The sequence below is a fragment of the Panulirus ornatus genome, chromosome 15 (genome assembly GCF_036320965.1).
Source record: "Panulirus ornatus isolate Po-2019 chromosome 15, ASM3632096v1, whole genome shotgun sequence".
Taxonomy (NCBI): domain Eukaryota; kingdom Metazoa; phylum Arthropoda; class Malacostraca; order Decapoda; family Palinuridae; genus Panulirus; species Panulirus ornatus.
The window spans coordinates 24521941-24546377 of record NC_092238.1 but is presented as its reverse complement, the minus strand read 5'-3'; the positions used below and the strand labels follow the sequence as shown (position 1 = coordinate 24546377).

The 24437-nt window shown below is 42.2% G+C and overlaps 1 protein-coding gene across 2 annotated transcripts in view; it reads left to right on the top strand.

Annotated features, from left to right (window-relative positions):
- The window catches only part of LOC139753768 (uncharacterized), a 75585-nt gene extending 61079 nt beyond the window's left edge, over nt 1-14506 (top strand). The window contains exons 2-5 of one of the 2 annotated variants that reach the window (XM_071670604.1): nt 4302-4459; nt 4870-6168; nt 6914-8598; nt 9435-14506. In XM_071670604.1, coding sequence (XP_071526705.1) covers nt 6032-6168; nt 6914-8598; nt 9435-10057 — 2445 coding nt within the window. In that variant the 5' untranslated portion in view covers nt 4302-4459; nt 4870-6031 and the 3' untranslated portion in view covers nt 10058-14506. The remainder of the gene's footprint in view (nt 1-4301; nt 4460-4869; nt 6169-6913; nt 8599-9434) is intronic. The other variant, XM_071670605.1, reaches the window with a different exon arrangement.
- The last annotated feature ends 9931 nt before the right edge of the window (nt 14507-24437 follow it).

The following is a 24437-nucleotide window of genomic DNA, read 5'->3' as shown; positions in this document are numbered from 1 at the left end:
AGCCCTCTACCACAAGATATCGTTCATGAACCTCTCTCTCTCTCTCTCTCTCTCTCTCTCTCTCTCTCTCTCTCTCTCTCTCTCTCTCTCTCTTGTTAGCTTATCTTACTCTCCACCCACCAGAGCCCCAGCCCCCCCTCTCTCAGCCCTTTCTTGGCCCTTCAGAAAAAGGTAGTGATTTAAAGTTTGATGGGCTGCCGCAGTGCTGCAAGTTCCGGCTAATCAAGGATCAAATTACGCCATCGTTTCCCGGTGACGCCATCAACCACCAACCGGAAGCCCGCCCACCCTCCTCCGCCTCACACTCAAGTCTTTATTATCTTCATTGAAAGACAAAAAACAGGAAATTGATGACGGAAAAATATAATGACAAGACCCAAACAGGTAAAGGTCATTGGCAAATAAGTGTACGAAACGACAGAGGTCAACTGAACGAAGTACTGAGGAAGGAGAACGAAAGGAAGCGACACGGGCTGGCAATGCTCGCGGGATTTACCTTCCTGAACTCCACACAAAACCAGCCATTATTTCCTTAACCAAATTTGCTTTATTCACGGATCGTCCAACGACACCACACTCCACTACGATGACTGTCAGGAAGTTGTGTTCGTGATGATGATAATACCTGATGACTCTCTCTCTCTCAGCCTGAGAGAGAGAGAGAGAGAGAGAGAGAGAGAGAGAGAGAGAGAGAGAGAGAGAGAGAGAGAGAGAGAGAGAGAGAGAGAGAGATCAAACTTCTTGGAAAATCCTATGATTAATTAAATCCTAAGCAGGGGCCGGGCACAAGGCCGCTACCAGAACTGGGTCTGGCTCAGGGCTCCACACACACACACACACACACACACACACACACACACACACACACACACACGTACACATACACACAATGAAGCTCATTTATAAGAAATATGGGAAATAAGGAATTCCCTGAACATAACAGCAATAACAACAATTATAACGTTGATTCTGAAAATTACGACAGTACACATAAACAAAGATTTATGTTAATAATAATACTGACAATACTGTAAATTATTACGTTAACACATATGTTTATGGTTTAACTTTAATCATACACTCAAGTTTCAATGTAGATCATGAAATGAATTCAAACACGGATGACTGGTAGTGGTGTATGTCTTTTGTGTGTGTGTGTGTGTGTGTGTGTGTGTGTGTGTGTATATATATATATATATATATATATATATATATATATATATATATATATATATATATATATATATATATATATATATATATGAGTCAGTTGTTGTTCGCTGATGATACAGCGCTGGTGGCTGATTCATGTGAGAAACTGCAGAAGCTGGTGACTGAGTTTGGTAAAATGTGTGAAAGAAGAAAATTATGAGTAAATGTGAATAAGAGCACGGTTATTAGGTACAGTAGGGTTGAGGGTCAAGTCAATTGGGAGTTAAGTTTGAATGGAGAAAAACTGGAGGAAGTAAAGTGTTTTAGATATCTGGGAGTGGATCTGGCAGCGGATGGAACCATGGAAGCGGAAGTGGATCATAGGGTGTGGGAGGGGGCGAAAATCCTGGGAGCCTTGAAGAATGTGTGGAAGTCGAGAACATTATCTCGGAAAGCAAAAATGGGTATGTTTGAAGGAATAGTGGTTCCAACAATGTTGTATGGTTGCGAGGCGTGGGCTATGGATAGAGTTGTGCGCAGGAGGATGGATGTGCTGGAAATGAGATGTTTGAGGACAATATGTGGTGTGAGGTGGTTTGATCGAGTAAGTAACGTAAGGGTAAGAGAGATGTGTGGAAATAAAAAGAGCGTGGTTGAGAGAGCAGAAGAGGGTGTTTTGAAATGGTTTGGGCACATGGAGAGAATGAGTGAGGAAAGATTGACCAAGAGGATATATGTGTCGGAGGTGGAGGGAACGAGGAGAAGTGGGAGACCAAATTGGAGGTGGAAAGATGGAGTGAAAAAGATTTTGTGTGATCGGGGCCTGAACATGCAGGAGGGTGAAAGGAGGGCAAGGAATAGAGTGAATTGGATCGATGTTGTATACCGGGGTTGACGTGCTGTCAGTGGATTGAATCAGGGCATGTGAAGCGTCTGGGGTAAACCATGGAAAGCTGTGTAGGTATGTATATTTGCGTGTGTGGACGTATGTATATACATGTGTATGGGGGTGGGTTGGGCCATTTCTTTCGTCTGTTTCCTTGCGCTACCTCGCAAACGCAAGAGACAGCGACAAAAAAAAAGAAAAAAAAAAAAAAGAATATATATATATAAATATATATATATATATATATATATATATATATATATATATATATATATATATATTATATAGGGATAGGGGAGAAAGAATACTTCCCACGTATTCCCTGCGTGTCGTAGAAGGCGACTAAAAGGGGAGGGAGCGGGGGGGCTGGAAATCCTCCCCTCTCGTTTTTTTTTTTTTTTAATTTTCCAAAAGAAGGAACAGAGAAGGGGGCCAGGTGAGGATATTCCCTCAGAGGCCCAGTCCTCTGTCCTTAACGCTACCTTGCTAACGCGGGAAATGGCGAATAGTTTGAATGAAAGAAAAGATATATATATATATATATATATATATATATATATATATATATATATATATATATATATATATATATATATATATACCTAAAGGAGAGGCACGTAACAGAATTTATCATCAACACTGAAAGTGCAGGCAATACCGGCTTCTTGAAATCTATGCAAATAAAATGTGAAGCTCATTCTCCGTAGAATGTTCACGTCCTAACAAACTGGACAGAATATACTCAATAATTTGTACGACGATCTCAGATATCTCAATTGTGGTCTAATCTGAGTGCTTAATATAAGGGTCTTTTATTGCTAAATAATGTGCCATTTACCAAGAGGTTATGTTGCCAACACTGTTATACATGTGCTGTGTATTTGATGACGAGCGTTTTCATTGTGACGACCGCTTGCAATTACCCCTCCAGTGTCACTAGGATAGTGTTTTCCCTTCGAGTTACCCGTCACGTAAATTTGCATCCACATCCCGTGTTGTCTTTAAGTTTATGTCTACCCACACATACACAGGCTTCAACGTACAATAGGTATCCATCCATCCACCAACCATACCAAGGAAAGAACAGCCAGGCTGACCCCCACACGGGCGCTTTGTTCGAAATTCTAAGCCGAGGACATGACACTTCGAGGTAGCAACGTTACTCAAGCCAATACTGACTGTCCGGCAATTTTTCTGTCATTATTCATTTGTAGTGACGGGAGTTCTCTCTCTCTCTCTCTCTCTCTCTCTCTCTCTCTCTACACACACACACACACACATACACCAATCCAAGGTAGGTACCCATTGTCAACTACCCCAAGAGGATGAAGAGCTGGGATTGGCTGTGAACCGACCCCCGCGCCCAGGGTTCGAACACACTGAGGTTAGGCCCATGTTTATCATGGTTAGTAATGTTAACCATTGCAACACAGAAGCCTATGTGTGCGTTTATCATGATAAAGTCTGGTACACGTTATCATTTTTACTGTCAAGCTGTGATACAGAAAGACGCGTGCCTAAGACTGTATATTTTCTACACTTCCAATCTCATCAAGTCTGTCAACTGTACCGGTCTGGCATGAAATCAAACCAACTAATTTTTCAATTTCACATTTAATTCCGATTTGAAAAAAAAAAAAGCCTTTGAACTTATTCATATTACGCTCCTCAACTGAGCGAGTTTCGAACTTACGAAGCAAGCCAGACAAAATATTATACACCACATATGAAAGCACTTTAACTTCGCTTCCTTTCTAATCATACATTACACATCTCCTCTAACTATACATCATACATCGCCTCTAACTATACAGTATACATCGCCTCTAACTATATATTATACATCACCTCTAACTATACACTATACATGCCTCTAACTATACATTATACATCTCTAACTATACACTATACATCCCCTCTTAACTATGCACTATACATCCCTCTATAAATTATAGTCACCATTTTTCTCATTTTCACGGTAAGTGAGATGTTCCATCAAGAGTTGGCATGAAATTTTATGCACCTGTTGAAGGGAACATCACAGCCAATCTCCTAAAACGGTGTAACCGACGCATCTTTTGAAGGAGTTGTGATGGGAAACTTTACCGTTCATCTTTATGCATGAAATACTCCCTTATTTCTGCATCATGAGAAAAAAGTGGAAAGCCATAACCAAATAATGCATTATACAAGTATTATCATAACTGCAATAGAATGTAGTTTGCTGTTATGTAAACATTAAAATTCATTTTTGTTGTTATAGCTGTTGTTGCTGACGTCAAGCGGAACCCGTAACATTCAAGCCCTCACGAGCACTGGTGTGTCTGCGGATGCTGGCGACTCCAAAAGCCTCTTTACTTTTATTTTCGGAAATCTAATTTGCTGATGAAATTAAAACATGCGCACTCCTGGTCACTTCAGGTGAGGCCATTTTGTACACATCCCTGGATGTGGAGATGGAAACCCTACTCCATCCTTACCTAGCATTACAAAAACGCAATATTTTCTGAAAAAGTCTTGTCGCTCAATTTCATTTTTTTAAGACATTTGTATAAACTAAAGGAAACTTTCGCTTTTTTATCGTTACATTACCTTATAGGGTTAGTTGTTTATGTTATAATCATATCTTAACATTTCCAAAGCTTCAAAACCATTCACACTTCTTGACATAAATGAATGGTACAGAGCTAACTTAACCTAACCCTGATGATAAGGCGTATGAATATCCTTCAATTTTCCCTTTTCTTTCCTTTCATATTTTTCCATTGTATGCGCATGTAGTGCGTTGTTGCATGTTGTTTATAAGATCCTCATATGCCTTCCCTTTTCAGGCTAAGGATGCGCTAGACTCCACTTGAGGCGTCGGCCGGGATTTACGGCGCCACTCCGCGGGGACTGCAAGCTGGCATGCGCCCTGAAACTGCGCAGCTGTCTGGTCTAACTACATGGTGATAAGTAACACTGCTGCGCTGTAATTGTGCATGGTGAACCTGCATGATGACAGGTGGTACAAAGGAATGTAGCCAACAGGTGAAAGTAGTTGTTGTTCGCCGACACTTCCTGAGGCATGTCTGAGGAAAGTGCGCAGTTCAGAAGGTGAAACTAAGTGATGCTTCCTGAAACAACGCATAAAGTTGTCTGGTAAATGCGCACTGAAGATGGTGGAGGAAAATTTGAAGTGTTGTATATGTAAGATTAAGCGGCGAATGTTATACAACGGAGGCCTTCTAGAGAAACTACGAAGTGAGGCTGGTGAAACTACGAAGTGAGGCTGGTGAAACTACGTGATTAGGTTATTAGATGATTGGGCAGTGATGACATATGGCGACACTTGGTAGTGGAACTTCCTGGTGACGAAGGGGCCGTCCGGTGAAACGCTTTGGTGGTTCTGTTTGGTGAAACTTGCCAATGTGCTGTCTGGTGGAAACTAAAAAGTGGGGTTTAGTGAAACTTTGTATAGGCTGCAATGAATGTGCGCAGATCATCTGCTGAAACTGTACCGCAGACCTCTGGATGAAACCGCTCTGTGGTACTTTAGTGAAACTATGATGATGTGGATGCGCGCAGTACTTTTTAATGAAACCTGCTGGGTTGCATGATCCAAGTACACATTTGGACTGTATGATGAAGAGGGCGGTGAAGCAACTATATGATCCAGCTGTGCTGAGGAACTGTCTTGAAATGGTAACCTGCCCTCAGACCAAAGGAGAGTCACGGTGAATCTGTCTTTGAATTAAACACTTCTCATTGGAATTATCTGAAGATACTGCTTACAGAATGTCTTTAAACTGCTCATCAAGTTTCTCTGGTGCCAACACGGTATAGCTGTCTAATGAAACCAGACTGTGAAACTGTAGGAAGAAACTTCGCGGTGGATCTGTCTCCTAGAGCAGCGCATCGGGGCTGGGTAGTGAAACTGCGCAGTGGAACCGTGCGTCGTCGGGAGGTTATTGGCGGGGTGTGTGGTGAAGGTGTGGAAGCGGCGGCAGGGTGATGGGGTGGGCCAGGGTGGCGGTGGCGGGGGTGCTCAGCCTCATCTCCCTGACCGTCCTCAGCCTTCATGTGGCACTCTGCGTACACTACCCATCCCCGCTCTTCGCTGTCACCCTTCTCCTCAACCCCTCCCTCTGGTGAGTCTCCCACCCTCTCTCCTCTCCCACAGCACCAGGAGTCAGTCAACCAGCTATTGTCTCCCATACTGTGGTTACATAATTCATGTAATATGGCTCAAATTTCTTCCTCCCACCCCACGAGCATAAAAGAGGCTTTCTATCTTCACACACACAATCTTCCATGTTTTCGTGTCAATTTCTCGTTCTTTTAAAAATTTACGTGAACTTATTTCTCTAAGACCCCAAAAATTCAGTCAGTTTTCTAGAGAGGGAACTAATAGGTATGTATAAGATACACCAAATATATCACCCATTTTATCTCGTTTAGGAAGAAACAAAAAGCCTTAGCATTATCCTTTGTCCAGACACTAAACAAAACACGGAGAAAATTAAATTTCTAATAATAGATGCAAAAAGGTTAGTCACATGTTTTTTGTCATTCTTAAAAAATACAGAAAACTTACTCTTTACTGGTGTATGTTTGTTGTGAAATATTAATCAAAGGCCAAGTATAGTAGGTGAAGGTCTGTCCCGCCCAGGGTAGGGAAGCCTTACCCAAAGTGGTACTAACACTGGTGCTGGTCCTCGGACTATGGTCCATGGTGTACACCTAAAGACTTCTATATATTTTAAGTTCTTGTTTTTTCTTGAGAAACTGCCATGACAGATTATATAAGAATATCGCAGTTTAGGTGATCTGTGTTGTTTATGATACTGTGTGCACGGCCATAACCAGAGGTGACACTCGTCTTATATCCGTCAGGATGTTCCTGGGAGCAGCGGGGATGGGGTGCGCGCTCGCCCTCACCTACCGAGAGCGGCAGAGAAAAGTCCGTGCTGGCCTCTGCGCCTCCTGCCACACCCGATACGGCGCCACTCTCGACTCGAAATGGCGCATTCCTGAGGCGCAGTGGCGTGATGGGCCGCGCGGCGCCCAGCGGGGCCCCTCCAGGGCCATATACTCCTACAACGGCACCTCCCACAAGTTCTACGCTTCGTACGGAACCATTAACGAAAAGCAGCCAGTAGACCTGAAGCGCCCCGCCCTTCTCAAGACGGTCAGCAAGACCCAAGTGACGGAAACTAAGAACCAGAGAGACCTGCCTTCACCAAACTCTAAAGAGAAGTCACCTGTGAAGCAGCAGCAGATAGACGCTCAGTCAGCAGCTAGTGAGACTGTCCATCATGATGAGGGCAAACACTCACAGGAGCAAACCCATGACATTCAAGAGAGACAAGAGCAGAATAATGATGGCGAAGATCCGTTACCGAAAAGCCATGAAGACGTAACAGTCATGGAAAATGATGGATCTCCTCCAGGCCTGTCTCAGGGAGGAACAAAATCAGGGGAAGTCACTCAGTCCCCTGGCAGTCGTGACCTCAAAACACAATCGGAAAAGAAGAATTCTTCCATTCGGTCATTAAGTGAAAGTCCCTTGAAACCACCGGTGACCGATGATCCCCCACTGGACACCCACAAGGGTAACGAGGAATCCAGGGTGGCCACACGCGACGAGAGGCTGACGTGCGACTGTGTTGCTAGGTACGCTGCCATGGATTACAACCGTCGAAGGCTCTACACAACAGCTGGGGACGGCCGCCTTCCCCGCCGACACCAGTACTCCCGCTCCCAGGTCCGCTCCCTCGGGAGGTACCACAAGTTGCTAATGCACTGTAAGTTAAGAGATCCCAAGGATGTCCCGGTCGAACTGTTTGCTGCAAGAAGTAGATCCACAGAGGATCCTAGTAGTACTGCCCAGAGTGATGCTTCCCACGGAGTTCTGCCGAGCCGTTCTGGCGAAGATGCAGCTTTGCCTCTGAACCCCACAGACATCGATGCCACAAAGTCACGTGGGGGATGTCTGAAACTACAAGAAGACGACCCAGAAATACAGTCTCACAACAGAAGAGGTCAAGTGGGATCTGACACCAATTCTATGGATGTAGATAAGACAGGATCTGCAAATAGTGAATCTATTGCGTCAACAAGACTTTTCACTATCGGAAAAGTTAAAGACTCACATTACCCTCCCACTACACAACTCCTGCCCGTGAAACACTCTCCTCCGTCCCCTATATATAAGCCCATATTGGGACAGTGGTCCACTGCCTCGCCTCCAGCTGCTGCACCCTCTGACAACTCACCTAATCAACACCCTAGCCAAGAACTTAGTCACGACTCCAGCCAAAATCCCATCCAAGAACCTACTCAGGACTCCGGTCAGAGCCCCGAGGCCCAAAGCCAAGACCTGGACGTGGCTTCTGTGTCCTCGGAAAGTGGCCTCCTGCCCTCATGCAGCAAGTCATCTTCAGTGGGCCGTGACTTCCTGAAATCCCCATTATGGCGCTCATTCCGGGGAGGAAAGAAGGACCAGAAGGTCTCAGCCGGTGATGACGACGATCACAGTGAAGACGCTAAGAGTCAGCACTGCGACGGTGAGGAACCTGGTAGGTACAGTGGAATAGAGATCATACTGCGACGGTGAGGAACCTGGTAGGTACAGTGGTACAGGGATCATACTGCAACGGTGAGGAACCTGGTAGGTTGTTTACAAGTTAGTGCTAACATCATATCCGTGTAACGGTTGGTACATCTACCTGATTGCATCCTTATTAATACTGGAATACCTTAGGGATTTGTGCCGTTTCCTCATCCCCCTCCTAAATATACAATAATCCCTATTTTTTACATTAATGTGCTTAGTGAGGGAGGTAAAAACGCACACAAAATTTCCGTGAGTAACCTATTACTAAAGTCGTTCTACTTTTGTAGCTCGACGTCAATTCGTGTTTACACACGCAAAACACTAATGACTAACACGTCCTGACACTTGCAACCCCAAGGACCCCTTCACGGGACCCCCACAGCGCTTAGGAAGTTTGCTACGTCCACCATCCGGAACCACAGGTCATGCAGTGTGGTGATGTATGTTTGTCTGGGCAAGGTAAGTGCAAGGCAGTTAAGGAGTAAGCGTTCGGTGTCTTTGGTGTGGAAGCTGCATCCTGTGTTACGTTGATTTCAACGAATGTATTGTTGAAGAGATGGAAGGAGTCCACAGTACACACACACATGTAAATGTAAATCTGGAGAGTGGTGTCAGATGGATGGAATGGGGTTCACAGTCAGGTTGGGAGGGCAAGTGTTCAGTCTTTCAGAAAGATCTTAGGTAAGAACAAGACGCGTTCACAAAAAAATATCCCGGGTTCGTGGGCTTTCTCTAATGTGTATAAAAGGTACAGTACTAATAAATCCTGTAATCACCAACATTCACTTCCCCCAACAGAAAGCACCAGGAGCCAGCAACGCCTAGGTCAACAGCGGCTAAGGTCGCTCTTTTCCAGCAGCAGAAGAGCTTTTACCAGACCCAGGCGGACGCGTCCTTCAGGCGCTTCCGAGAGAAGAACACCCTGGCGGACATCCCCAGCGTCCCCTTCGGTATCCACGTCTACGAGAGATTCTCTTGACTCCGCCTCACCACCCAGAGATAAGAGATGCCCACCAGCAACCTCCAGTGTGAGGAAATCGAAGCTTGTGCCGTCTTCGTTCTCGCGGAAAAACCCGAATACAGCTACATCGACCCCACCTTCGTCGCCAGCCAGAGCAGTGAGGTCACTGGTAATGAGGAACATCCACAAAACTACGGGAAGGTCGCGCGAAGCTCGCCGCCGTCTCCCTCAAGCTGAAGCTACAACTGCAGCCGGGCGCTTAGATGGTACCTCAGACTCAGGGGCAACTCAAGAAGCCACAACGGTGCCTCTCTCACCCCTCCCGTCCTCCACTTCCACTTCCCCAAGTCCGTCTGTTAGGCCAAAGGAACGCAAGAAGACGAGAACTCGCCTACGGGGCAGATACCGTGCCGGAAGCACGGAATCTGCCATGTTGTTGAGTGACGACACCGGAGAATAATAATGGAAACTGAATCACATTGGTGGATGAGAGATTCATGGAAACGATGTTACTGCGATGCATTTTTGTCTGTTGCAGAACGCTGAAAACGTTGGAAAGCCTTAAAAAGTATTAAGGATAAGACATGCTCAACTGTTTTTATATACTCATTCTCGTGAGGCACCGAAGCCCTGCTTAAAACACACGCACAGATTTGCCTCTATGCGAAAAGTATCAAAGCGTAACTGATTTTCACATCCACAGACAAGCGGGAACACCTTTCATTTCCCATGGTGGATATTTGTATATTATTCCCTTGTCACTCTGCTAGGTTTAAGTATTTACGGCTTTACTATACCAGATTTGTTCATGCAACTAAAAGATACGAACGGAATTTTCAAGCGAAAAATTCGTTACATGTGATACCTTGAAAAACATGTGGGGTTTCTTACTCAAAATGAATTAAATTTTTATCATTAATGTAGATTGTATCATGACTGTTAGTAGATAGTGGACTCTGCTTGGCTATATTTATACTCCAAATAGCGCCATTTAAATAGCCTAAAGAAGCACAATGTTTCCCTATATTTCATCGTCTTTCCATCTATTCTCACTTTAAAGTCGAGATATATATGATCTCAAAAATAGGAATAATGTGTTGTATTCCATTACAAGATTTTATTTCAATATGAACATTTGTTAGGGGGGAGGTCTGCGCTACTACATTACGATGTCAAATACAGTGCCACCAAAGACAATACATATCAATGTTACAAATGAATCACGAAAAAAATCAAAGAAAATTACTTAAATCTTCCTAAAGAGTCATTCAAAAATTTCATAGTTCTGTAAAAGCTCTGAGAAAAAGACAAATTTCAAAATGTGAACGTATACTACTTTGTATGGAAGTCATCTACACATTTTCAGTCTTCATCAGTATTTGCTGTCAGAAAGCATGCAAAATCATCATAAAATCTGATCAACTCACAATATACAATGCACAAAATTTAAACTAATCCGATTTCTACATATCACATCATTAAAACCAGAGTAAATCCTATGCTTAGTTAATCTATGGTTTATGCCTGATACTAACTAAACGTAGTTAGGTTGTTTCTAAAATTCGCAATACTGAAAATGAGTCAAACACCTGAACATTAAAGGTTAAGGTCTTTAATGTTTAGTTCTCACGACGCTCAAACCAAGTTAAACCTAATCTAAGTTAGGTTAAGGAATTCTAAGTTGAAATTACTTTGAGGATCTTAAAACGCTCATTTTCCAGTAGTAATGGCCATTACCTTTATTGTCTTCTGATGATTACTCGACTATCACAGAAACACCAGAATGGTGCCTACATGTCTGCTATTTCTAAATAATCGTGTTTACATTTCTGAAAACGCTATGTCCACCTAAGGTCGTAGAACGTACAATATCTCGGATGTAAAAACATTCACGCTATCGTGTGGTTATGGCGTCAGTCTGCTAAGGTATTCAGGAACGTCGCCAGGATTTTCAAGTAGGGGAAGTGTCTTTTTCGTTTCTTATATGGATTCTGGGAGTGAATGTACACACATATCAATTATGCAGAGTAAAACAGAGTCGACCGCGTTTTAAAGGAAACGTGAAAAAGATGATGTTTAAAGCATTTGGTACATTTGTCTGGAAGCACGATGGTCTATCCAGACCACCAGTTGTACAATTTGGCGAAAATTCATTCCATTATACTTTTTCAGAGGCGAAAAAGGGATATGTCGTCCCCCCCCCCCCCCCAAGGGCGACAGCTATGATGTTAGGCTTGTTAGGTGTTTGACGGTTGAGGTGCTAGACGTACAAATTTCAGGTGGGTATGGTGTTAGACGTAGGTGTTACTTTACGGTGTTAGAGGTACATATCAGGTGGATAAGGTCGGTGTACGAGGTGTCGTGTGGGATACTACGAAGTGACCAGACGTCTCGATTTCGTGACAATCCCGCTTCTGAATTGTACGTCCCGCTGTGTCCCCAGGAACTTCATGGGACGGACGCAAAATGCCCGTTTTGAGAAAATTAGCATACATGTCCCCCTTTATCAAAATATGTACCAGAAAGCTATAGGAGTGCATGGAACTTTTGCTGTCATGCATACGTACGGAAATAGCAGGTGTCCGATAAGATTTTAACTAATATCATTGTTGATATGAACCATAAAAAGGGCAATATCTAGCTCCCTTGTAATGTCCTTCAATCTCTTACAATAATAACTTAGTAACTTAATAACCATAATCTTGTTGAGAACGTATTATGAATTTTGTTTGATGCGATGCCGACTCAAAAAAAAAGTCATGACTGCTAAGATTTTTTTCTGCTGTTTCAACTCAAGGTAATATATATTTTTTTTTACATTTACATTACTCACGAGATGTTCCACTTTAAACTACAAAAATCTGGTCATTTTAGGGATACAAAAGGCATCAAGTGTTCATGGCGTCATGCTCTTCTGGTTTCTACCAAGACCACGAAAGTCACTCTGTATCCGAGATTTCAGATATCTAATAATGGAGGTTCTATCACACACTTTTTCAGATATAAGTGTAAAGCATAACGTTTCTATTTCTGCCAAAGTTCCCGTTAACTCCAAAAATAACACATGGAGAAGAAGAAATGCAAATCAATTAACTCTTTACCTAAGTAAAAGTGATTAAGAACTGGGGATAAAGATTTGGAACATTTTATATTCCGATCTTAGATAATGATAGAGATGTGGAGGCTACGATAATATGAGAAGAATAATATGTAAAAAAAAAGTTGAGTAAACATCATTAAAATTTTCGGAATCAATAGAAACCCCACCTAACTTCCCCTTGCAACCTACGATATTTTCAATGTTTGAAAAAAATATACAATACCATTTGATGGGAAGTTTGACTGCTAAATTTGTTAAGTAATGACAGTCAGGGGACTATGATGATCTGGGAAGAATAATGGTTAGTAGTAGAAAACATGTGCAATCAAATACAGAGCACTAAAGTTTTAGAGGAATATTATGATAAACTTACCTAGGCATTTCAATATTAACAATTATCTTACCAATAAATCAATAAAGAAGAGATTAACAGAGTAAATGATACGGTGTCAGACTTCAAAAGAATGAACAATTTCTCAATAGTTATAATTATGAGATGAGAAGAAAGAATTAAAGTGGGGTAAGTCCTGCTAGTTCATCTGGGACTAGCTCGAGTGAACTTGGTGTTATCGGTCAGCTACCACTGTTCCCTAAACTGGTATGGAATTAGCGTGTAGTTAACCCCAGTAACATTGGATAACTTCTACTGAAGTTATATGCCTTGAAGTTCATTAGCCTTCAATTACCTAACATTACAGTTAGCCAAAGCGCCATGGAGACTGTCCACGTGCCATCAATTAGCCTGTTAACCCAAGGAACGCATAATGTAGGTCCCTACTCACTTAGCTTGGAGTTAGTATGCTAGAAGTTCGATGGCCTAAAACTAGCTAGCCTGGCCCGAGCTTACTCGCCCCAAATTAGCAAACATAGAATCAGCTAGTTATGCGGCTGGGTGTTTTGGAGACTATTATCCTGCTAAAACGTTTGTAATCTACAACTCTGAAACACTGAATCTCAAAAAGTTCATGAACTTACTTTGGAAATGAAATTTGGTTGTTTGGTGCAGTTTCTACAACCGTAAGTTACACATACTTATTTCACTTAACCAAAAAATATCTTCCTTGTGTGACTTTCCAGATCCTCCGACGGATAATGGCGGTTGTCAAGTCATCAAAAACTTAAGCCGCATTTCAAATACACGATCACTTTGACAGATCGACAAATTATTTAATTTTCATATACTGTATATTTAATATTCTGACTTAATTACCCTCTAGCCATCCATTGATATTAAAACCAACAGGAAAACAAAATGAGATGGTTTTTGTTATGACTCGTTTGTCTACCTGAATATTTTTTCTTGTTTTAACACGGTGTCAAAATCTTGCTAGAAATCATTCTTATGTGTTAACTTGAGAAAAATGTCGTCTTTGGCAACTACTGTCATATGCAAAAATAACTGTTTTTTCTTTTCTTCGGCCACTGCTTACAATGTTTGCCTTTACTCATCCAAAAATGACCAAATGTTTTAGTGGTTATTACAAGTATCTTCGTTACCAATAATGTGGCCTGACAAAGCCCAGATTAATTACAATAACCATATTATGAATTATAAAAGCATTTGTCATGTGTAGTTTGCTTAGAATTGATACATTGTACAGAAATATTTATACTCTACATATCACAAATATCGAAAGCTTTTCTTTAAGATATATATTTCTTTGTATATAATATTTTATGGTATTGCTTGGTATCTAAGACTTCATGGAGAAAAACACAATGTTCTTATGTACCAAAGCTTCTATTTATGTAGAATGTATAAAATCAATAAATTATTTTCTCTGGAAAACACATATTCTTTTATTTGACTTTTTTTTTCACTTGACGAGCAAGTCTCAGTAAGGTTAGTGTAATGAGGATCGGCCTCCTGGCGGGGCGGCAACCTGACAACCACATGGCGACTGGAGCACCTCATTTTCATCACGTGTGGTGGATATTTTACATTTAACTAAGCAGGTATGTGGCTGAGTTATATATGGTGCACGGAGTCATAGATTATTGTGATGGTATGGAGAATTCCTGGCAGTGATGATAATGTGTATTTTTCACAAAAATTAGGTTGGCGACTCGGCGTGAGTGAGCATGAAAGAATTGTACAGCAGGTTCTGGCCTGCTACTTTGTTACGGCCGGCCACTCTAGGGACATGGGATCCACTAGGAAGAGGAAATGTCCCAAATGGGATCTACTCAGTTCTATGGAGTGGCATATTGATAAGCACTTATTCAATTAAAAATGGTTAATGAAACACAAAAATGTCTTAAAAAATCTTGAGTTTGTAAGCAAACCTTTATGCCTCAGGGTATATTTCAGGCTTGGAAAAATAATCTTTTTACACAAAAAATAATTTCTTACAAGTTTTCTTATAAATGTAAAATTACACTTAGTAACATATAAAAAGTTATACTTAAGTAAAATGTCAGAATCTGGACGTAAATGATACATGACTGACCTGAATGAAAAGATAATCAACTGTGAAATGTTACTGGGAAACACAGTCATGTTCATTAATGGCATTGTCTGCATAACTACGACAGATTAGTATACTAAAGTACTTGAATTCAGTTTCCTTCATTTAATTCTTTTATCTAATTACTACACTGATTTTCTATATTTGTAATACTCTAAACAGTTCCACATGCAAAACCACAATACAGCAAATACATGCATTCATTTCAAATGTTCGTAAATGACATAACTGAATTTCATGTTTTCTATCCAATTTGTTAAAATGTCACTGTATACATGTATTCCTTGCTTACATTTTTTTAATAATGTGCACATGAAATCTAAACTTGTTAAACAAGGCTACCGTACAATTATCAGGTGATGCAGTATTATGAATTGCAATGAGAAATGCACTACTTCCATTAGAGTATATTTCATAATATATTATTGAGTTTGGTAAAGTGTGTGGAAGAAGAAAGTTGAGAGTAAATGTGAATAAGAGCAAGGTTATTAGGTACAGTAGGGGTGAGGGTCAAGTCAATTGGGAGGTGAGTTTGAATGGAGAAAAACTGGAGGAAGTGAAGTGTTTTAGATATCTGGGAGTGGATCTGTCAGCGGATGGAACCATGGAAGCGGAAGTGGATCATAGGGTGGGGGAGGGGGCGAAAATTTTGGGAGCCTTGAAAAATGTGTGGAAGTCGAGAACATTATCTCGGAAAGCAAAAATGGGTATGTTTGAGGGAATAGTGGTTCCAACAATGTTGTATGGTTGCGAGGCGTGGGCTATGGATAGAGATGTGCGCAGGAGGATGGATGTGCTGGAAATGAGATGTTTGAGGACAATGTGTGGTGTGAGGTGGTTTGATCGAGTAAGTAACGTAAGGGTAAGAGAGAGGTGTGGAAATAAAAAGAGCGTGGTTGAGAGAGCAGAAGAGGGTGTTTTGAAATGGTTTGGGCACATGGAGAGAATGAGTGAGGAGAGATTGACCAAGAGGATATATGTGTCGGAGGTGGAGGGAACGAGGAGAAGAGGGAGACCAAATTGGAGGTGGAAAGATGGAGTGAAAAAGATTTTGTGTGATCGGGGCCTGAACATGCAGGAGGGTGAAAGGAGGGCAAGAAATAGAGTGAATTGGAGTCATGTGGTATACAGGGGTTGACGTGCTGTCAGTGGATTGAAGCAAGGCATGTGAAGCGTCTGGGGTAAACCATGGAAAGCTGTGTAGGTATGTATATTTGCGTGTGTGGACGTGTGTATGTACATGTGTATGGGGGGGGGGGGTTGGGCCATTTCTTTCGTCTGTTTCCTTGCGCTACCTCGCAAACGCGGGAGACAGCGACAAAGTATAAAAAAAAAAAAAAAAAAAAATATTATTGAACTTATTTTCTCAGTTGAGATAAAAAAAATGAGACAAACTCATCACCCAATCGTTTGAAATGGCACCATATTATGTTTTAAGTTATACAGAAATATGTTAAATGAAGAGTGAATGCACCAAAGATCTATGTTCAGATAGAAGAGCATAGAGTAAATGTCTGAAACACATATGAATGCGGAAAAAGATGGTAAGAACATAAACAAAGTACAAAAAAGCTGTGACCCACTTTTTAAGTTTTGCATGGAACACCTTGCCTAAAAGGGAAAGTTGTGAATTGAGATATATGATGTGCGTACATACACATACACACAAAAAATGAATATAGAAATGCATCTGCACATTATCCTAGTGTACTTTTGGCAGATTATTATAATAGGTGCCTGTGTGTAATTACATCTTTTAATTCAGTACTAATCACCCTATAAGAGTACTTATTCCCTATAAATGGGATATACTCTGTGACCCTCTACAAGCACAGCACCTTGCAGCATTATCTCTAAAGATTTAATCTCTCTAACTTTTACAATTCATTCAGCAGCTCCCTATCCACATCTAGGCCCCACAAAACTTTCCATGGTTTACCCCAGATGCTTCACATGCCCTGGTTCAGTCCATTGATAGTGCATTGACCCCGGTATACCACATTGTTCCAATTCACTCTATTCCTTGCACGCCTCTCACCCTCCTGTATGTTCTGGCCCCAATCCCTCGAAATCCTTTTCACTCCATCCTTTTACCTTCAGTTTGGTCTGCTGCTTCTCCTTGTTCCCTCCGCCTGTAACTCATATATCCTCTTTGTCATCTTCCCTCACTCTTTCTCTCCATATGTCCAATCCATTTCAACACACCCTTTTTGCTCTCTCGACCATACTCTTTTTATTTCCACACATTTCTCTTACCCTTGCATTACTTACCTAATCAAACCACCTCACACCACATATTGTCCTCAAACACTTCATCTCCAACACATCCACCCTCTTCCATAAAAGCCTATCTGTAGCCCATGCCTCACAACCATATAACATTATTGGAACTACTATCCTTCAAACATACCCATTTTTGCTCTCCAAGATAATGTTCTCTCTTTCCATACATTCTTTATCGTTCCCAGAACCTTCCCCCTTCCCCAACCTGTGACTCACTTCTGTTTCCATGGTTCCATCTGCTGCTAAATCCACTCCCAGATACCTAAAACACTTCACTTCCTCCAATTTTTCTCCATTCAAACTTATATCCCAGTTAACTTGTCCCAACCCTGCTGAACCTAATAACTTTGCTCTTATTCACAATTACTCTCACTCTGCTCTCATACACTTTCCCAAACTCAGTCACCAACATCTGCAGTTTCTCACTTGAATCAGCCACCAGAGCTGTATCATCAGCAAACAGCTGACTCACTTCACAGGCCTTCTCCTCCCCAGCAGACTGCATACTTGCCCCTTTCTCCAAAACTCTTGCATTTACCTCCCTAACCACCCCATCCATAAACAAATTAAACAACCATTGGGTCTTCACACACCCCTGCCGCAGACTGGCCTTCACTGGGAACCAGTCACTCTTCTCTCTCCCTACTCATACACATGCCTTACATCCTTGGTTAAAGCTTTTCACTGCTTCTAGCAACTTACCTCCCACACCATATACTCTTAAGACCTTCCACAAAGCATCTCTTTCAACCCTATCATGTGCTTTCTCCAGATCCGTAAATGCTACATACAAGTCCATCTGTTTTTCTAAGTATTTCTCATACACTTTCTTGAAAACAAACATCTGATCCACACATCCTCTACCACTTTTGAAACCACACTACTCTTCCCCAGTCTGATGCTATATACATACCTTCACCCTCTCAATCAATACCCTTCCACACAATTTACCAAGAATTCTCAACAAACTTATGCCTCTGTAGTTTGAACACTCACCTTTATCCCCTTTGCCTTTGTAAAGTGGCAATATGCGTGCATTCTGCCAATCCTCAGGCACTTCAACATGATCCATATATACACTGAATATCCTTACCAACCAATCAACAACACAGTCACCCCCTTTCTTAATAAATTCTACTGCAATACCATCTTGACCAACCACCTTGCTGAATTTCATCTTCAACAAAGCTTTCACTACCTCTTCTCTCTTAGCCAAACCATTCTCCCTGAACCTCTCACTTCGCACACCATTCCGACCAAAACCCCCTATATGACAGCTAGAGACTTGAGTGTGAGCAAATGTGGCCTTTTTTGTCTCTTTTCCTGGCACTGCCTTGCTAAGCAGGGTGTAGAGATGCTGTTTCCTCAGAGACGGTGTAGCACTAGAAATGGATGAAGACAAGCAAGTATGAATATGTATATGTGTATACATATATGTCTCTTTTTTTTTTTCAAAGGAAGGAACAGAGAAGGGGGCTGGATGAGGATGTTTCCTCAGAGGCCCAGTCCTCTGTTCTTAACGCTACCTCGCTGACGCGGGAAATGGCGAATAGTACGAAAAGAAAAGAAAAGATATATGTCTCTATAGATAGGTATTTTTCTTCTGTTATACTTAATCGCTGTTTCCCATGTCAGCGAGGTAGTGCCAGGAAACAGACGAAGAATGGCCCACCCACTCATATACACATATATATATACATATACATACATATATATGGTGTGGGAGGAAAGTTGTTAGAAGCAGTGAAAAGTTTTTATCGAGGATGTAAGGCATGTGTACGTGTAGGAAGAGAGGAAAGTGATTGGTTCTCAGTGAATGTAGGTTTGCGGCAGGGGTGTGTGATGTCTCCATGGTTGTTTAATTTGTTTATGGATGGGGTTGTTAGGGAGGTAAATGCAAGAGTTTTGGAAAGAGGGGCAAGTATGAAGTCTGTTGGGGATGAGAGAGCTTGGGAAGTGAGTCAGTTGTTGTTCGCTGATGATACAGCGCTGGTGGCTGATTCATGTGAGAAACTGCAGAAGCTGGTGACTGAGTTTGGTAAAGTGTGTGGAAGAAGAAAGTTAAGAGTAAATGTGAATAAGAGCAAGGTTATTAGGTACAGTAGGGTTGAGGGTCAAGTCAATTGGGAGGTGAGTTTGAATGGAGAAAAACTGGAGGAAGTGAAGTGTTTTAGATATCTGGGAGTGGATCTGGCAGCGGATGGAACCATGGAAGCGGAAGTGGATCATAGGGTGGGGGAGGGGGCGAAAATTATGGGGGCCTTGAAGAATGTGTGGAAGTCGAGAACATTATCTCAGAAAGCAAAAATGGGTATGTTTGAGGGAATAGTGGTTCCAACAATGTTGTATGGTTGCGAGGCGTGGGCTATGGATAGAGTTGTGCGCAGGAGGATGGATGTGCTGGAAATGAGATGTTTGAGGACAATGTGTGGTGTGAGGTGGTTTGATTGAGTGAGTAACGTAAGGGTAAGAGAGATGTGTGGAAATAAAAAGAGCGTGGTTGAGAGAGCAGAAGAGGGTGTTTTGAAGTGGTTTGGGCACATGGAGAGAATGAGTGAGGAAAGATTGACCAAGAGGATATATGTGTCGGAGGTGGAGGGAACGAGGAGAAGAGGGAGACCAAATTGGAGGTGGAAAGATGGAGTGAAAAAGATTTTGTGTGATCGGGGCCTGAACATGCAGGAGGGTGAAAGGAGGGCAAGGAATAGAGTGAATTGGAGCGATGTGGTATACCGGGGTTGACGTGCTGTCAGTGGATTGAATCAAGGCATGTGAAGCGTCTGGGGTAAACCATGGAAAGCTGTGTAGGTATGTATATTTGCGTGTGTGGACGTATGTATATACATGTGTATGGGGGGGGTTGGGCCATTTCTTTCGTCTGTTTCCTTGCGCTACCTCGCAAACGCGGGAGACAGCGACAAAGTATAATAAAAAAAAAAAAAAAAAGTTTGTTGAGTATTCCTGGTAAATTATATGGGAGGGTATTGATTGAGAGGGTGAAGGCATGTACAGAGCATCAGATTGGGGAAGAGCAGTGTGGTTTCAGAAGTGGTAGAGGATGTGTGGATCAGGTGATTGCTTTGAAGAATGTATGTGAGAAATACTTAGAAAAGCAAATGGATTTGTATGTAGCATTTATGGATCTGGAGAAGGCATATGATAGAGTTAATAGAGATGCTCTGTGGAAGGTATTAAGAATATATGGTGTGGGAGGCAAGTTGTTAAAAGCAGTGAAAAGTTTTTATCGAGGATGTGAGGCATGTGTACGTGTAGGAAGAGAGGAAAGTGATTGGTTCTCAGTGAATGTAAATTTGCGGCATGGGTGTGTGATGTCTCCATGGTTGTTTAATTTGTTTATGGATGGGGTTGTTAGGGAGGTGAATGCAAGAGTTTTGGAAAGAGGGGCAAGTATGAAGTCTGTTGGGGATGAGAGAGCTTGGGAAGTGAGTCAGTTGTTGTTTGCTGATGATACAGCGCTGGTGGCTGATTCATGTGAGAAACTGCAGAAGCTGGTGACTGAGTTTGGTAAAGTGTGTGAAAGAAGAAAGTTAAGAGTAAATGTGAATAACAGCAAGGTTATTAGGTACAGTAGGGTTGAGGGTCAAGTCAATTGGGAGGTAAGTTTGAATGGAGAAAAACTGTAGGGAGTACAGTGTTTTAGATATCTGGGAGTGGATCTGGCAGCGGATGGAACCATGGAAGCGGAAGTGGATCATAGGGTGGGGGAGGGGGCGAAAATTCTGGGAGCCTTGAAGAATGTGTGGAAGTCGAGAACATTATCTCGGAAAGCAAAAATGGGTATGTTTGAAGGAATAGTGGTTCCAACAATGTTGTATGGTTGCGAGGCGTGGGCTATGGTTAGAGTTGTGCGCAGGAGGATGGATGTGCTGGAAATGAGATGTTTGAGGACAATGTGTGGTGTGAGGTGGTTTGATCGAGTAAGTAACGTAAGGGTAAGAGAGATGTGTGGAAATAAAAAGAGCGTGGTTGAGAGAGCAGAAGAGGGTGTTTTGAAATGGTTTGGGCACATGGAGAGAATGAGTGAGGAAAGATTGACCAAGAGGATATATGTGTCAGAGGTGGAGGGAACGAGGAGAAGTGGGAGACCAAATTGGAGGTGGAAAGATGGAGTGAAAAAGATTTTGTGTGATCAGGGGCCTGAACATGCAGGAGGGTGAAAGGAGGGCAAGGAATAGAGTGAATTGGATCAATGTGGTATACCGGGGTTGACGTGCTGTCAGTGGATTGAATCAGGGCATGTGAAGCGTCTGGGGTAAACCATGGAAAGCTGTGTAGGTATGTATATTTGCGTGTGTGGACGTATGTATATACATGTGTATGGGGGTGGGTTGGGCCATTTCTTTCGTCTGTTTCCTTGCGCTACCTCGCAAATGCGGGAGACAGCGACAAAACAAAAAAAAAAAAAAAAAAAACATATTCACATATACCCATACACATGCACAGACATATACTATAAACACATGTACATGTCATACTTGCTTGCCTTCTTCCATTCCTGGTGCTACCCCGCCCCACAGGAAACAGCATCGCTACCCCCTGCTTTAGCGAGGTAGTGTCAGAAAAACAGACAAAAAAGGCCACATTCATTCACACTCAGTTTATAGGTCATGTGTAATGCTCCGAAACCACAGCTTCCTATCCACATCCAGGCCCCATGGACCTTTCCATGGTTTTCCCCAGGCGTTTCATGACATGGTTCAGTCCATATATTTATTACTGTTATACAACCCCTGGAGCCCTTATAGAGAGCTCCTGCAGCTCTGAGGCTGCAACCCCACACAGGAGCAGGGAAATGATGGACTCCATAGGAGTAAGATCATTCTTAGCAAGACTGTACGCCTTTTCATCCAGTGATGATAAAACCTTGCTGAATATGACTTCTTGCTTATGATTTTACCAGTAGTAGGCAGAGTCTGGCAACAGAGAAAACAAAGCTGCAAAATCACATAAAGAATAGCACTCAGAAAAATCATTGGTTACCTCGTAACCAAAACAATTCAGTATCAAATGAAACAATGATACTCACAACAATCTCACCTCAATATGTCAGGCACTTGTTTCTTTCCAACAGACTTAAACCTTTCATATCCATACCACTCATTAACCACCCACCAACCCATGACAGTAATAAAAAGCTTGCCCCTCCCTCCTACTTCAAAAAAATATACTCACACATCCCCCCTCCCGACTTCTGTCCCCCAACATAAAAGACAGAAGACATACCCTCTCAAATGATCCAGCAAGCACTTGACAACTACCCCCCCAACCCAGTCTTACTATCCCATCAGTTCACCCATCTGAAACTACACATTCCCCCAACTCATTTGAGTTAACACTTTTCTCATCTACATTCTGAACACCATTCATCTCTCTAATTTTACAACAATCATTTCAACAAATCATAAAACCCATCATGCCTACAAAGTCTACACTGAGGATGCTGAACGCTTACTTTTCAAAGCCCTGTGCTAGTCCCACAGTCATATCCACACCAACACCACACATTCTAACCTGTGTTCGAGTCCTGAATGCTTCAGTCTGCTAGAAGGAACTCCTGAAGCAGGGAGGTAAGGTAAATTAAACATACTAGGAGCCCCTGATTTGCAATGGTGTTACATTTCTGGAAACCCCTTCACTAGTTGGAGAGTTGTAAATTGAGGAACTGAAACTCATTACATAAAAGGAGTTGCATTCCTGAGCAAGATTTTTCCATATCTACCCCCCATACAATAGTCCCATAAATGCGTTGCGCCACTCAAGCACCTCAGTATCATCCACACAAATATTAAAAATCCCCGCCAACCAGTCAACAACACAACCAGCCCCCTTTTTAATAAATTTAACTACAATTCCATCTACTCCAGCTGCCTTACATAATGAATTTAAACTTCAGTTCCATGTACTCTAGCTGCCTTACCACATTTCATATTACATAGGACTTTCACCATCTCTTCTATCTTCACAAAACCACTCCCCATGACTCTCTGACTTTCCATACCAAAATACCCAAAAACCCTACATCTGACCCTCTATCATCAAATATATTCGGCATTCCTTCAAATTACTCACTCCATATCCTCTTCACTTCTTCACCACCTATCATCATTTCCCCTTTTGACTGATGTTCCCATTTGTTCTCTTGCTTTTTGCACGTTATTTACTTCCTTCCAAAACATCTTATTCTCCCTAAAGTTTACTAATACTTGCTCAACCTCATCTCCCATTTGCCCTCTTTTTCAACCCCTGCACTTTCCTCTTAACCTGCCGCTTTTTGTCATATCCCCCAAACACCTCTCTTTTCCCTTTCTCTGGCAACTTCTTCATCAAACCATTTGATACTCTTTCTATTCTGCCCTCCTCTTACCTTTCATGTGCCACATGCATCTCTTGCACATGCCAGCACTGCTTCCCTAAATACCTCCTATTTCTTGCTCACTCCCCTTGCCTCATGTACTCTCACCTTTTGCCTTTCTACACCCAATCTCTTCTGGTATTTCTTCACACAAGTCTCTTTCCCAAGCTCACACTCACCACTTTCTTCTAACTAACACTGTTTCTCCTTTTCTGAATACCACTACAGATCTTCACCCTCACCTCCACAAGAGAGTGATCAGACATCTCACCAGCTGGATCGAGTTGTTGATAGGGATCTTTGGTTTCATTGCAGTACACATGATGGCTAAAGAATGGATGGGAACGGATGTGACCTTTCTTCGTCTATTTCTGGAGCTATCTTGCTAACGCTGGACACATGCTGTGTGCCTGTCTTTGTGTAGAAAGAACAGGGCAGTTGAGTTGTAGTGCTCAGGGTCTTTATGGTAGTTGCATTGTGGGCTTGAAGGATCTTGGGATATATTGTAATGGTAGATGATGTTCATGGTATAAGTGGGATGGGGTGACATGTTTGTCTGGGAAGTGTGGTTTCTCATGGATGTATGTCTGGTGGGATGAAGTTTGAGACTGAGTTT